This window comes from Coturnix japonica, chromosome 1, assembly GCF_054131305.1.
Source record: "Coturnix japonica strain WE chromosome 1, WE-NBRP24, whole genome shotgun sequence".
Lineage (NCBI taxonomy): Eukaryota > Metazoa > Chordata > Aves > Galliformes > Phasianidae > Coturnix > Coturnix japonica.
Window position 1 is genome coordinate 103684862 of NC_140663.1, and position 15967 is coordinate 103700828.

At 46.9% G+C, this 15967-nt stretch overlaps 1 protein-coding gene across 1 annotated transcript in view; it reads right to left on the reverse strand.

Annotated features, from left to right (window-relative positions):
• Positions 1 to 6070, reverse strand: part of LANCL3 (LanC like family member 3) — a 35545-nt gene extending 29475 nt beyond the window's left edge. Inside the window, exon 1 of the mRNA XM_015884448.3 lies at positions 5456 to 6070. Coding sequence (XP_015739934.1) covers positions 5456 to 6016 — 561 coding nt within the window. The 5' untranslated portion in view covers positions 6017 to 6070. The remainder of the gene's footprint in view (positions 1 to 5455) is intronic.
• Between the last annotated feature and the right edge of the window lie 9897 nt (positions 6071 to 15967).

Genomic DNA, 15967 nt, shown 5'->3' on the forward strand with positions numbered 1-15967 from the left:
TTAGAATGCTTACTAAACAAATCCAGATTTATATAATTCCCTTTGAGTCCCTCTTTACTTTAGAAAACTCCCATGTCAACTCCCAGCTTAAATTCATCAATTTAAGCAAATTAATGCAAAATCTGTCCCATGTGGCTTGAGAAACCATAAGTAGAAGAATGTACATTTGAAAAAAGCAGGCTAGGATGAAAAGCTTTTTTTTTTTCTTTGTTATCTCTCCTGGTATCTCATTTAAATCCTCTGTGGCAAAATAGACATCCTGTCTGTGTAGTGGCCTGTGTAAAATGAAATAATGAAATCAGTAGAGCTCCAGCTAGCACCACAGTTTGTGCGTTTGACATTACAAATAGCACAGCACTTCAGATGAACTGGCAAATTCTTCCACATGAGAGAAAGGACTTAAACATACAGAAAAAATCAAATCTTACTTCAAAGAACAACTCTTCCAACTGAGGTGTAGACTGGAATAAAAGCCTACCATGGGACCTTCCACAACAGCATGCAGAAGAGCATCTCTTCAGCGCGTATTCTGCAGAGCTCCCTTTCTAAGACCCATCCATCAACTGCCTTTCATAAACATTGTGCTCAGCATGAAGAAACTTCCACTTTAGAAAGTCCCAAAGGAACATCAAGTCGTAGAATTGTTTGAGCTGGGATGGACAGACACTTAACAGTTGCCTGCTCCAACACCCCCACAATGAACAGGGACACCTACAGCTACGTCAGGTTGCTCAGAGCTCTGTCCAGCCTGACACTGAGTGGCTCCAGGGATGGGGCATATGGTGTGCATTAAAAAGAGAGTGGCCAGCAGGTCGAGGGAGGTGATCCTCCCCCTTTACTCTACCCTGGTGAGGCCTCATCTGGAATACTGTGTCCAGTTCTGGGCTCCCCAGTACAAAAAAGACAGGGATCTCCTGGAAAATGTCCAGCAAAGGGCCACAAAGATGATAAATGGCCTGGAAAATCTCCCCTATGAAGAAAGGCTAAGTGAACTGGGTCTGTTTAGCTATGAGAAAAGAAGACTAAGAGGGGACCTGATCCAGGTCTATAAATATCTGAGGCATGGGGGACAAAGTGGCGAGGCCAGACTCTTTTCAGCAGTGTATGGAGACACGACAAGGGGAAACAGCCAGAAATTTGAGCATAGGAAGTTCTGCATGAATGTACGCAAGAACTTCTTTACAGTGAGGGTGACGGAGCACTGGAACAGGCTGCCCAGGGAGGTGGTGGAGTCTCCTTCTCTGGAGATATTCAAGACCTGCCTGGACGCCTACCTGTGTGACGTGGTGTAGGGAACCTGCTTTGGCAGGGGGTTGGACTCGATGATCTCTAGAGGTCCCTTCCAACCCTTACAATTCTGTGATTCTGTGATCCACTGCCTCTGTGGGTAACCTGAGCCAGTGCCTCACCATTCTTATTGTAAAAAATTTCTTCCTTACATCCAGTCTAAACCTCCCTTCTTTTTGTTTGAAACCATTTCCCCTTGTCCTACCACAACAAACATTGCGAAAGAGTCCATTCCCTTCTTTCTTACAGCCCTCCATTCGATTCTGAAAGGCAGCAATGAGATCTCCCCAGTGCCCTCTCTTCTCCAGGCTGAACAGCCCCAGCTCTCTGTCTGTCCTCATACAGGCACTGTTCAATCCCTCTGAACATGTTCATCAGGAAGGTCCTTCCTCTTGTTTACTATTTTTTTTCTAAGAGATGGAAAAAATGGACCAAGCACATAGGCTTTCAGCAATGACCCCATTGGCTCAGCCCCTGAGGGCAAGGGGGCTGACACAGTGCTGACAGAGCCTGCTGGTTCAAGCAGCTCACCACTGAAACTGCAGGCAACCATCTCTTACAGTGTCCCCAATATCTTTAGAAACTCCTGCCCCCTGAATGAAGCACCAGGCAGTAATGCAGAATGCTGTTTTGCCTCCTAGAAGGTATATTGCTATTGGCTGTTTTCTTTTTTGCTGCAGTCCAGAGCTGGTGGAAATCAGTCAAGCCCACAGGTTCAGACGACTGTTAAAAGAAAACCTGAGTTGTGCTGAAAGGTCACAGCATCTCAGCAGATGGTGATGCAAAAAGACACTTGAAGTTCTGTACCTTTTCCCCCATCACCTGACAGTGACATTGCCAAAAGGAAGTGCAAATACTGAGGCACACCATGCTCCATCAGCCATGAAATGGGGCAGAAACGTCACTGAGATAACACGAGCATATGACAAAGCACCATCTAAACAGAGGGGCAAGACTACCACTTCAGTGGTCTCTTAATACTGTTTGCACAACCAACTAGAGAGTGAACTGAATGAAAGCAGAACTGACGGATTCACAGAATCACAGAATGACCCGGGTTGGAAGGGACCTCAAGGATCATGTAGTTCCAACCCCCCTGCCTGGCAGGGCCACCAAACATACACCTTGACTAGATCAGGTTGCCCAGGGCCCCGTCCAACCTGGCCTTGAACACCTCCAAGGACGGGGCATCCACAACCTCCCTGGGCAGCCTGTTCCAGGGCCTAACCACTCTCCTAGTGAACAACTTCCCCCTAACATCCAACCTAAACCTTCCCTCTTTTAACTTAAAACCATTTCCCCGTGTCCTGCTGTTGTCAGCCCTTTCGAAGAGTTTACTCCCCTCCTGGGTGTAAGTTCCCTTCAGGTATTGAAAGGCTGCAATGAGGTCACCTCGCAACCTTCTCTTCTCTAGGCTGAATTATATTGGATTCCCTCCAAGATACACAATAAGGCTAGGCCAGCAGCATCAGAAAGAATGACCTGAAGAAGCAAAAGCAGAAAACATTGAAAACACATGGATTAAAGACTGCTCAAGTACATGCACCTTATCTGTGTGTACCCTGTACAAATGATATGTCATTTCTGCAAAAGCACTTTACCTATCTCTCTCTGGGAGGCACGATTACAACATAATAGAGATTAATGAAAGAAAATGACCATCTTTCCCGAAGCATAGAGTCACCGTGCATCAAGAAGATCAGACTGTTAATTCTTGTCTGTTTAAGTAATCCTTACTCATGCAAAAACTCCCAATTAATTCATCGGGGAAAAAAAGAAATGCTGTATTAGCCTAAAACTCTGAAAACCAGCAGAACGCAAATGTCTTCTTCACATGAGGTCAAAGTAATTCAACTGAACGGATCCTTCAGGACAGTCGATTGACTTCCTGAAGAAGCCTTACAAAACTGAGGCTGTTTAGCTAGGACTGAAACACTGGGGCACAGCAGCTGAGTTAAACTGGTATTTACTGAAATAGCGTGGTCCCCTTCCTCTGCTGCCTGGAAAAACCAAACCCACAACATCAATGGCAAATACCTTCAAGTATAATTGGTTTCTTGTACATAGGTCATAATTTGACTTATTCAGAGGAATAATAAGCAGCAGTGGCCATATTTCAGCATAGGGAATGGATTTCTCTTTGTGCTGGAAATGTTTGCACAGCAGCATCCAAAGACCATGTGCAAGAAGAAAACATGCTGCAGTGAGCCATGTGAGGCCGTGCACAATCAAATTACAGGAGGCAGCGTTTTCCAGCAGTTAGAATCACAAGGAGTTGTTTCTATTCTGGGATGTACCTGGCTTCCTGTTTGACCTTGGCAATAACACTGCATGCACTCTCTCTCTGGGCATCCCTCTCCTCATTTGTAAAGATGCAGGATCCGCTCCGGCAATGAACTAATTGAAATAATTCTGTACGAGGACAGAAACTTCTATCAGCGATGTGAATTTTGCTAACGTATGAGTACACAGACTGCAGATCACACACTGAATCACAGAACTGTAGGGGTTGGAAGGGACCTCTAGAGATCATCGAGTCCAACCCCCCTGCCAAAGCAGGTTCCCTACACCATGTCACACAGGTCATCATCACTGCGCTCTCCTAAGGAGCAACGCATTCTAGTTAAAAGCTTTGATTTTTATTAAAATTATTTCAAAAGAATTAATGCTTAACAATTGACATTATCTTGATTTCTTTCTTTCCCTGCACCTTTAAAACTGCAGCGTGGTGACAGAATTAATAATGCTATGGAAGGACGTCCAGCTTACTGATTGAAATACCAGCAAAAGGACACAGGCTATGTCCTACTGCGACTGTGGCATAACAGATCTCCTATGATTGTCCTTAACTCACCTGCTGGAGGAACTCCACAATATGTGCACACCTGTGCTCACCTTTAGGGAGTTTTAACTCTTGACAGCTGTGTAAAGTATGCTTTTTCAGCACGCAAGCAAACAGGGAGAGCTTTCCCCTTCTTTGTATTGCTCATCAGAGGACATCAGGAGATTGCACCCTCTCTCTAAACTGCAGAGACCGCTCAGAGATTGCTGACAAGGATGTAAGACCAGCAGGAAGGGGGAAAGAACTGAAGTAGTAGAGCCCAGGGTGCTCTTTTGTACAGCTGGTATGTCACTGTACGGCCAGAAACACAGACTCCATCAGTGTGACCCCAACTGCCAAGACAGCCGACACCTCTGCAAAGAAACACCCCCCTAGAACTGGCACTGCTGCCTCCACAGAACTTGCACAGTACAATAATAAAGTACAGATATGTACTAATAATAAAGTACAGATATATTATGTTCAAGAACAACGTAACACATCCTATCTTTAAAGGTCTTCAGACAGAATCCCATTAGCATGAATGCCAGGCTCCTTTAAATGCTTAGCACCGTAGTGATTTTCTATTCAAAGCAATCAAAAAACCCACGATGCTGACTTAACCTCTGATCCCCTGGAGTCCCCGCAGTCCTCCATTAAGTGAATTTCCTCGGACTCCCATCTCAACGCCTGTTATTGGATGGGGCAGAACGGCTCCTTCCCACTGCATTTATTTACTTGTAACAGTCGCTTACTCTCCCGGGAGGAAAAAAAAAACAAACGTCAGAAACACACAAACTTGCAAATCAGTGATGAACAGAGAAGACGCAGATTAGACCCGACAGGAGGACGGTAAGGAAGATCTACTGACCGCTCGCTAACAAACACCACAACCAACAGCCGGATTAGCTACTAGACCGTACTCAATGGAAGCTCGGAACGCCCAGAGCTGTAATATCCGAGGGTAAAGTCCCGACTCCTTGAAATCAGCATTGAGCTGAGCCGTAAGCAAGCATTACCCGTGCAGCTCCCATTCAACAAGGCAGGCTCGGATTCTCGGATTTCCAAAAGCCCGTGCCGTGCGCTGGGGTCAGTCAGCACACGTGCCTATGATCACCGTCTCCCTTGCACCACTCAGAGTAATAATAAGGTCCCTTACTCAGCTTTATCCTCCATTACAGCTTTCCGACCCACCTTATTTTACGGACACCCTCTCTAAGAGCCCCCCGGCCGATCCCTCGGCACCTGCCCACTCTCTCCTCTGGGGCACGGGTGACCGACAAGCGCCTGCCCCATTAGAGGGCAGCTCCCGCGGCGGAGACACGAAGGGAGCCGGGGCTGCCTTACCTCCATGCCGAGCCGCTGCTTCAGCACCAGGGCGGCACACAGGTACCCGGCTCGGCCCACGAACAGCTCGTCGGAGCCGCACTCGAGGAAGGAGAGCGGCGCGCAGACCTCGCTCAGCTCGCGGAACTTGCCCAGCGGCCGGGCGAAGTCGGGCAGCCCCAGAGCCCGGTACACCAAAGCGGCCACGGCGTACACCCCGGCGCCGCCCAGCAGGAAGGCGGCGCGGGTGTCGGCGTCGGCCTCGCCGCCCGCCTCCTGGTAGCGCAGGCAGGCGTCCACCACGCGCCGGGCCGCCCGCAGATAGGCCTCCCGCGACGGCGCGAACAGCGGGCACTGCGCGACGTGGTACAGCATGTAGGCCACGCCGGCCACTCCGCCGTACAGCCCGCCTTGGCAGCAGCGGGGACCGCCCGCCGCCCCTCCGCCGAGCGGCGGCAGCTCCTTCAAGATCCGCTCGATGGTGGCCGTCACCAACGGCACCGCCGCTTCTTTGTCCGGCGCTGCCGCCAGGCTGCCCGCGTAGTCATCGAAGCGGTTGGCGAAGCAGCGCTGGCTCGCCATGCCCCCGCCTGCACGGCGCTCTGCGCAGCGGGAGGCAGCGCGGGGCGGCCGGGAGGCGGGAGCGCGGCAGGGAGGAGCGAGGAGGCGGGAAGGGGCGCCCCTCGCAGGTCTCCACACGGTGCCCTCTGGGCTGCCGCTCGTCCGCTCTCAGCCGCCAGAGGGGGGTACGGGGGTGTGTGTCACAGAATGACAGAATGACCCGGGTTGGAAGGGACCTCAAGGATCATGTAGTTCCAACCCCCCTGCCTGGCAGGGCCACCAAACATACACATTTACTAGATCAGGTTGCCCAGGGCCCCGTCCAACCTGGCCTTGAACACCTCCAAGGACGGGGCATCCACAACCTCCCTGGGCAGCCTGTTCCAGGGCCTAACCACTCTCCTAGTGAAGAACTTCCCCCTAACATCCAACCTAAATCTTCCCTCTTTTAACTTAAAACCATTTCCCCTAGTCCTGCTGTTGTCATCCCTTTCAAAGAGTTCCTTCCCACACTGCTGGAGGATGGGGCTGTGGGAGGCATGTAGTCAGAGAGATGCTGGGTTATTCTTATCTGGGAAGCGGACCCCCAGGAGCTGTGGCCACATGTCAGGGATTTGCTCAGCTTTCCCCCACAGCATCACGATGGCACAGGGCCATCTGTGGCTCCTTCAGGCATGAGCCAAGCAGAGCTTGTGAGGAACAGAAGATATAGGACACTGAGTGGGCTCCTTGTTAAACTAAGTCAGCATCAACAACAGTAGGGTAAAGCTTGAGGCAAACACGAAGAGCAGCTCTTGTCCATCTTCCCCTGGTTGTGTGAACTGATAGGCACTGAAAGACCTTCCAAGGGCTGTGGCTCTGTAGTTGCTTTGCACATAGAGTCATCTTTCAGTTCCTGGTACTCAATGGCAGGGCAAATGATATGGCGTAAGTCAAAGAATCCCATCACCTCCAGGTTTTGGATTAAACCACTTACAGCAATCATTTCAGAGAACACAGAGTCAGAGAATTTTTTGTGTTGGAAGGGACCTCACAGCCCAACCACCCAATCCCTGCCATGGGCAGGGCTGCCCCCCACCAGCTCAGGCTGCCCAGGGCCCCATCCAACCTGGCCTTGAGCACCTGCAGGGATGGGGCACCACAGCTTCTATGGGCAGCTGTGCCAAGGCATCTCCATCCTCTCAATGAGAAATCTCTCCCAACATCTAACCAAAATTTCCCATCTTTTAATTTAAAACCATTTCTCCTTGTCCTATCACTTTCTACTTGTACAAAAAGTCTTCCTACTGCTTATGAGCTTCCTTTAAGTACTGGAAAGCTGCAATGAAGTCTTCCTTGGTCACTTCTCCAGACTGAACCAGTTCAGATCCCTCAGCCTGTTTTTATAGGAGAGGTGCTCCAGCCCTACAATCTTCTTTGTGGTCCTCCTCTGGACCTGCTTCAACAGCTCCATATGTTTCCTGAGCTGAGGGCCCCAAACCTGAACACAGTAGTCCAGATGGGGCATCACCAGGATCTTGAAGCACCATATTCTTGCTGTTGGATGCCTTTGCCTTCAGTGCATTATGGTCATCATTTTTTTCTCTCGAGTGTTTTTACTCATGTTCCCTACATTTCTCCAAAAGACAGATGTTTCTCTGTGTTATCCGCAAATGCTACACATGTAAGCTTAGGAAATCAAGTAATAGTTTGAGTGCTTAGCTACTGCAGGGCAAGCAGATGTCATGCAGCAGTCAGTGAGAAATGAGGATGACGGTTTCAGCTGTACCTTTGTTGCAGGGGAGCACCGAAGCCAATAGGAGAGCTGAAAGCAAATCACACAGATACTTCTTACAGCTGTACATTTATATTTATATATGTATTTTGCCCTTTTACACTGGTTTATGCTTCCTAGGTGTGCCGTGCTTCTTGATCCAAGACACCAAGGAGTTAGAGGCATATTGCAGATGGTAGAAGTAAAAGGGTATGAGACAGGTGTGGTGTATATAGGTAGTGGAGAGGGGAGCTGAATCCTCAAAGCTGTTGCTTCCATTCTAGAAAATCTGTCCTTACAGAGCACATTGGTTTGTTGAACACAGGGGTTTCAGGGTACCCACATGGCGTCCAGTTTTGTTCCTGCACTGTATTCCAGATCTCTCCAAAGCCGAAGGTGAAACACTGGGCTCACACACCAAGGCTGAGCTTCAGTAACAGATGTGTATTTGGAGATGTCCTAGAGGCTGTCCAGACCAATTAGAGTTCACTGCCTGTTGAATTAAAGAGTAGCTCCCACTCTATGTATTGAAATCAGCCATCAGTACCTGTTTCTGCCCAGTGTTGTGATTCCCTCTTGGGAGAGCTCTTCAGGTACAGTTTGTAGCTAGCGCCTCTCCCTGCCTGCTCAGCCTTTGTCCTGGGAACCCACACTCCTAAATGAGTGTCTCTGGAGTTCGTAGGACAGCCTCTCCCTGCTTTGTAATCAGTTCTTGGCTGATAGGCAGCTGGCTCTTGGGCAACTGGCAGAAGGGATTGAATTAGACAGAGTTATTTCATGTCTGCACTAGAACTATAGAATCATTAAGGTTGGAAAAGACCTCTAAGATCATCAAGTCCAACCGTCAAGTGCCCATTTTCCCCTTATGCCATTTTTCTGCCTTTGCTGACATGGTTTATTAAAGTGTAGCATTCCACTGTGTGCTGCAGACACCATGCTAGCAGCCAAAATACAGACAAGTCTGACCAGAAGACACACAGCAGGGGGGCAGTCCCAGGGGTTTTATAGTACTGTCATTCACATCCTTCTCCTGGCAGTCTCTGGTTGCTCAGGGATTTATGCACATGGTTTCTTACTGTAAGTACTTTTTCATTCCTCAGACTGTCTTAACCTGTACTGTATGGGCTCTGATCACAAACTGCACAAAAGCTTTGGAATCTTTGTTCCCTGACAATCATTTGACAGTGATGTGCAGACCTATTTGGAAAATGAAATACTTCTCAGCACTGCACAGCAAAAGCTTTTTTCCTAAGTCAGCCTTTTATTCTGTTACTTGTGCATAGTTGGTAATACAAACACAATTTCTGTGTGACAGAAGTGATGTAGGTTTTGCTGCTTCTATTGCCATTTCATCACGAGGAAAATTACCTTTCAGAAGATAGAACGTTATTTTGCAGAGATTATGTCAAATATTGTGTTAAATATTTAAATTACCATGCATCATTTGGAGGCCAGTAGGTTTCTTAGAGTTCCTTCCCTCAGCTCGAGCCTTCTGAAACTGTCAGGATGGTGGCCATTTCCCTGCAGATACTCTGTCACAGCCTCCAGTTTCTCTGCCAAGCAGATTATGTCCAATTCGGTATGTTCAAGGTGATTTCTAATGAACCAAGAGTACTTTTATATGCTTACAGAACGGTAGTTAATTTGCAGCTCTCTGCATGGTTCCAGCATTGGCTAGCACAATAATGAAGCACAAAACCCCGCTGTGTTCTCCATTATTGATATTAAAATAAAATAGCTAGTTCTGTACTAATAATTAGTCTGTCAGTGCAACATACAATGTCAATTGGAAATTTCCTTAATTGCCTCTACGCTACAACTGATGTTAATGTGAGATCCAGGATCTTACTTGTAACATTTCTGTCAGGTCTGGAATTTGGATCCATTTCAAAGTACCGGATTAAAATCAATATCTGAAGTTAAGTAACGTTTTTACTTAAAAACAGATGACATTTTTGTCTGTGATATTTCACTTGAATTTTCTTCTCTGTACCTTGTGCTACATTGCCTTTGTGTTACCTTATCTTGGTAACTGTTGTGATGGAAATGTGCTTGTGAAGGCAAGAGCCTCACCTAAAGCAGCTGCAGGTGATGAAGAAAGCTGGGGATAGTGACCACTCTTTGCATCCCCCGGACCATGCAAAGCCACAAGCAATGAATGATTAAACACTGTTGAAATTTCAGGCTTTTTTGGTCAAACTCTCACAGCATTACGACAAAGCTGGGTTTGCAAAAAATGAAAACTGTAATAAGATACTTCTAAGTTTTTTTCTATCCCAGCTATTTTCAGCAGACCCAGAGGAGCGAGGAAGCCTGGGTTAGGGAACACGGAGTCATGCATAATTGCATAGGTCTTACTTTGTGTAAGTGAGAGCAGTCTGTTCTAGATGCTTTCATGAGTTAGCAAAATACCGACTTATCTCCACAGGACCCTGATGAATTATCCTTTTACAATTGCAGACTTAGAAGAACATAAAATAACCTGACTTAGCATGTATGGTCATTGTCCATTCAAATAATGGAACAGATGGCTTCATTTAAGATGTTGGAAATAGGCTGATATTCAAGAAAACTACAGTCACTCCTGAAATTTTCCTCCTGTGTTTCAGTTTGTGCCCACTGCCTCTTGTCCTGGCACTGGACACAACTGACAAGAGCTTGGGTCCATCATCTTGGCACCTTCCCTTCAGATACTTACAGACACTGATGAGATCCCTGAGCCTCCTCTTCTCCAGGCTGAGTAGGCCTGGCTCTCTCAGCCTCCCCTCACCATGCCCCAGTGCTCCAGGAACGCGTCCAGAGGAGGGCTACAAAGCTGGTGAGGGGTCTGGAGCACAGACCTTATGAGGAGCAGCTGAGGGAGCTGGGATTGTTCAGCCTGGAGAAGAGGAGGCTCAGGGGAGACCTTATTGCTCTCTATAACTTCCTGAATGGGGGTTGTAGTGAGCTGGGGGTTGGCCTCTTCTCTTGTGTAATCGATGACAGAACTAGAGGGAATGGTTTTAAGCTGTGGCACGGGAGATTCAGGCTGGACATTAGGAAGTATTACTTCTCGGAAAGGGTAGTCAGGCATTGGAATGCACTGCCCAGGGAGGTGGTGGAGTCACTGACCATGGGGGTGTTCAAGAAACGTTTGGATGTTGTGTTGATGAATATGATTTAGCTGGGAAGTATTGGTAATGGTTGGACTAGATGATCTTCTAGGTCTCTTCCAACCTTGATAATTCTGTGATTCTGTGATTCATCTTTGTGCTCCTTCACTAGACTGTCAAGTAGCTCCATGACTGTCTTGTACTGGGCAGCCCAGAATTGGACATAGTGCGCCAGTGATATTCTTGCTCTACTAACTTTTGAGACACCATAAAATTCTCTATTTCTCTCTTTTATATATATGTATATTTTAGCATTTTGCAGACTGAGGTCAGAATTTTTTAGTTCTTAGGAATCCTGAAGCAATGCACGACGCCCTATTTTTCTCGAAACAGTGATGATATTTTCTTGGGAAGCTGCCAAGAACATTTCAGAATCAATTTCTGTTCACGTGCATTTACAGCTCGTGTGCTGGGTTTACCGTCTGTCTTCATTTCATTGCTACGTTAGTCTGATGGGAATCAGAGATGCTGTGCTAGACTGTGCTAGATGAAGATCCATCTAGAGGAGTTCATGTCATTTTGCTTGTTCAGCATCCCGCGGGGAGGCAAGAGAAATATGAAATACATTGCAATCTGTGTTTGGTGCTGAGGAGAGCTGCAGCCTGTGGGAAGCCCACACGGGATCAGCTTGGGGTGGATGCCATTGTGGGAGAGACCCACATTGAGATTGACTGGGGCAGAGATGAAGCGTTACAGACTGACTGCAGCCCCCACTCCCTGTTCCCCTTCACTGCTTGGGAGCAGGAGATAGAAGAGGGTGGATGGGGGGGAAAGGTGTTTTTACTTTGCCTTTGTTTTCACTGCTCTTGTCCTTTATCCGTAGGAAATACATTACATTAATCTCCCTTATGCTGAGCCTGTTTTGCCCATGACAGTAATTGCTGAGTGCTTTATTTGTCCTTATCTTGACTCATCAGCATTCTTTTCATCATGTTTTCTTCATCTGTTCTCTTGCCATCAGTGTGAAACCACCACAAGTGGGCAGAATTAAGGCTGTTTACGGGGCATTTCAAGCCACTCTGCTAAGTGTCATTAATGACTGACAGAAAATAACCCATTGCCTTTCCACACAGGCTCAGTTACTATCAGTTGTCTGTAAGCCAGATGACTGAAGTTTGTTAAATGAAAATGGCGGGGTCGAGAAAAAGAATATACACAAACATAAATTTTCTATATATACATGAGCTCATTGCAAATGTGAAAATAAATTTTGCTCTGGCAAGTCTCCGAGTTATTTCACGATGGAGGCATTCCTTTCTCTTTCTGTTACGTTTAATTTTACACCGCTGTTTCCACACCGCTGTTGGTAAAGTCAGCCTGTTTTGTTTCACCTCATTGCCTTCAGCACTTGTGCACTAACAAAGAACCTCAAGTCACAACTGGTTTAAATGAATTTGCCTGCATTTGCCTTCTTCTCTTGCTGCCTGCCCTCTGTTCCCCTGTGTCAAGTTCAAAGCCATCAGCTTTCTGGAATGGAGCATTAAAATAGGTTTGGTGAGCAGCCAGTCCCTCCTTTGAAGAGAGTGCTGGGCTCAATCATCAGAAGTCACTGCAATAAAAACTTCTGCCTTTGTGCTTGTATTGCATCTGCCATTGCTGGCAGGGCTGGGCTGGCAGGCTTTCTGGATGACCCACATTGGATTCTCGTTCTTTAATGCACGCTGACTTTTACAGATGTCAGTGCTGGTTACCTACTGTGGAGAAATTAAATCTCTGAGTGTTAGCCAATGTACGAACTGTTCCTTCTTTTTAGCACCACTTCACCTTCCAGCTTAGAGAAGCTCAGAAGTGCACGCCGCAGTATTTAGTCGCATTTTTTCCCCCTATGTGCATAAGTTGCTCTGAAAGTAATGCTCCTTTTTTTTTTTCCATATCAGATGCCACTGTGTCAGAGTGCCCCTCTGCTGCCATGTGTCACACAGGAGCAGCATGTGATGGGATATTGGTGGGAAAGTGCAACCTCTACTGCCATTCCACCAACATCCACCTCTGACGCCGTGAGCCAACATAATAAAACAGGAGGCATTACTTTTGGAGTGGCTAGATGTATTTTTCTGTCAGCAAATGTACTCTGAGCCTTACTTTGTTAAATGCTTACCCTCTTTGGTGCTTGCATTGCAAGCCCAGGAAACTCAAGTTTTTCTTCTTCCAGACAGTAAGATTCCCCATGCAGTGTTTCACACCCTGATCACAGCATGCTGCAAAATAAAGCTCCCTCACCGAGTTGTCTTCTCCTCACCTGTCCTCTGGGCCATTGGAAGCAGGGCTGGCAGGCAGAGCAGCTGGCTGCTTCTGGGAGGGCATGGCCAAGCAGTGCCAGTGAGTGGGATGCAGATGTAGCCAGGGGAGGCGTGAGATGAGCCATCCTATTAGTGTCACTCTCAGAGCGGGGACTTGACAGCTCGTTCGTATCAGAGGCACAAAGGTCGTGTGTTTTTTGGAGCCTGTCCCTCAGGGCAGCAGAAGCAGAATTAAAGACTGGAAATGAAGTCTCTTTTGTTTAAAATAACTTCAGACGATGTTTCCTTTCCCCACCACTTCTTCCTCCATGTAGGCTGAGCTTTAATGGTGTAAACAATTGCTAAGAGTAATATCGCTTCCAGAATGCGGCATAACTGAGTTTATTTCAAATGCATAAATGCAGTTGGAATAAACAACTCTTTGTTACTGAAAATGAGTTATGTGATTAAAATGGATGCAATCAAACGTGAAGCTTTAGGCGCCGTAGCTAACGAAACTGATGCGTCTAATCAGCAAATGATGCACTCTTAAGTAACATATTATAGTTTGGAATGGGGAAACTACTTTAAATCACTCTTCTGTATCCAGCAAATCACTGTGCAGCAATATTTATATAGTAGTCACACACAGCATCTTTTAAATGGAAATCGTGAAGGTTTTCTAATTGGACTTCACGGTAAAAAAACTTTGCATGTAAGAATTTGGTACAAGGGAGACATCTGGTGAGACATCCCCGTACTGCCGTGCCATGCACAGTCACTGCATGAGATCAGCTGCCTTCTGCCAACAGTTCATTCCTCAGCAGATCTCGGAGTTACGTAAGAGGTGATAGACTGAAATTTGTGAGATGAGATGATAGGCTGAAAATTCTCCTGTCCTATAAAAACCTGACTTCTTTGTTGTCAATTATCAGTTGGGCTATTTACAGTGTTGGCCTCACAGACTTGCAGAGCTGCTATTATGGCTATTACAGGGTGGGAAGTGATACTGTAGGATTGCTGCTCACCTTGTTAAGGTATGGAATCCAGAGAGGAGAGGTGAGGTGAGGCCAGGTGAGAAAAAGATTGTCTGCCTTTGTTGTACTTTATGCTTCCCTGGGACATCTGCATAAACAAGCAATTTCTTATGATTTATACAGGTTCCATTTCATTCTCCCATTTGAGGTACTTTAATTAAAACAGCAGTAATGTTATAGGGCAATGACTGTCTCTTAGCATTAAAGAAGCATGTTGTATTTTGTTTAATGGCTGACATGTTAAGTGCTCCAGATTCTACATCCAGATTCAGCTTGTCTTGAAAATTGCTGTGTTCAATGGAGACAGAAATGAAAATGTGTTTCATTTATTCCACGCTGCTGCATTTTTACCCTGAGATAGTGATGAAGGAATGAAGCAGAGCATCTATGGCCACATCTGGTAGTGGTAGCTGTGTGCTGCCTGGCACTGGGCACTGCGTGGAAATGTCAGCTGTCCCACGTGAAAAGAATTCATTTTGTATCATATTTCCCCATCCATTCCCCTTAATGCATCTTTCATAGAATATTTTTCATGTTTGCGGGTGCTCTTGCAGATTGGAAAGCAAATGGGACCCTGGGCTCCATCAGGAGAGGGGTGGCCAGCAGGGAGAGGGAGGTGATTGTCCCTCTCTACTCTGCCCTTCTGAGGCCCCATGTGGACTACTGTGTCCAGGTCTGGGGGCCCCAACACAAGAAAGATAGGGAGCTGTTGGAGAGGGTCCAGAGTAGGGCCACAAAGATGATCAGAGGGCTGGAGCACCTCCTCCATGAAGACAGGCTGAGGAAGCTGGGCTTGTTCTGCCTGGAGAGGAGAAGGCTGTGTTGGGAAAGTGAAATCCAGTGCATCTGGGTCCTGCTCCCAGCCCTTGCAGGGTGAGCAGTGAGGTGAGCAAGTGACTGTTTGACAGAGCGCAGGTAAAGGATGTGCTGTACTTCAGAGCTGACGCCCATGCGGATGTACGTCTAAGTGATACCTTGATAAGTGAGAATGTAAAACCAAGTTTTGAAAAGCTTGATTACCACAGAATTTTATCCCTGTTGGTATTTATGCAGAAGGCACTCCTTTCCTATGTAAAACTGTTACAGCACGTACATTTGAAAGCACATCCTTGCCTTTATGCCTCAGTGCAAGCACAAAGCATAAGTGAACTGAAAAATTAAAGCCATTCCTAAGTTTACAGTGATACTTATCTCACGGACCTAGATAACTATTATTCCCCCTCTCCCCCTTTTCTTCCCCTCTCATTTACTCCTTTTTAATTGTTGGAAACATTGTTTGCAAGCAGGCACTGTATATTTTTGCGCTCACAATTACAAACTGAGCAACTCAACAGAAATCCACCAGCCCTACTTACTGCAGTCAGGTCTGTTCTGAGATCAGCTGTCCACTTGGCAGCAGTCTAATGTCATAATGAGACTCAAGGTGAATCTTCACTTGAGGCTCATCTCGACACATCCAGTGGCTTTCCAGATTTCACCCTGTGTATATATCTGAAGTCGGGCTATAAATGACCCCTTCTGCTGTCTGTTTGTAGTGCTGTCTCTCAGTCTCGGGGTTGGGTCACACACTGCCCTTCTTGCCGCAAGACTTCAGTCCTTCTGGGCTCCTACAATGCTTTTTTCCTTTCCCTCCCTTGGAGCAGCACTGCAAACAGTGCTGCTCCCTCTGACTCTCCTCTTCTGAGCTGTGATCATTCCTAAGGCTGCCCAGGGAGGAGGTGGAGTCTCCTTCTCTGGAGATATTCAAGACCCTCCTGGATGCCTACCTGTGTGACGTGGTGTAGGGAGCCTGCTTTGGCAGGGGGGTTGGA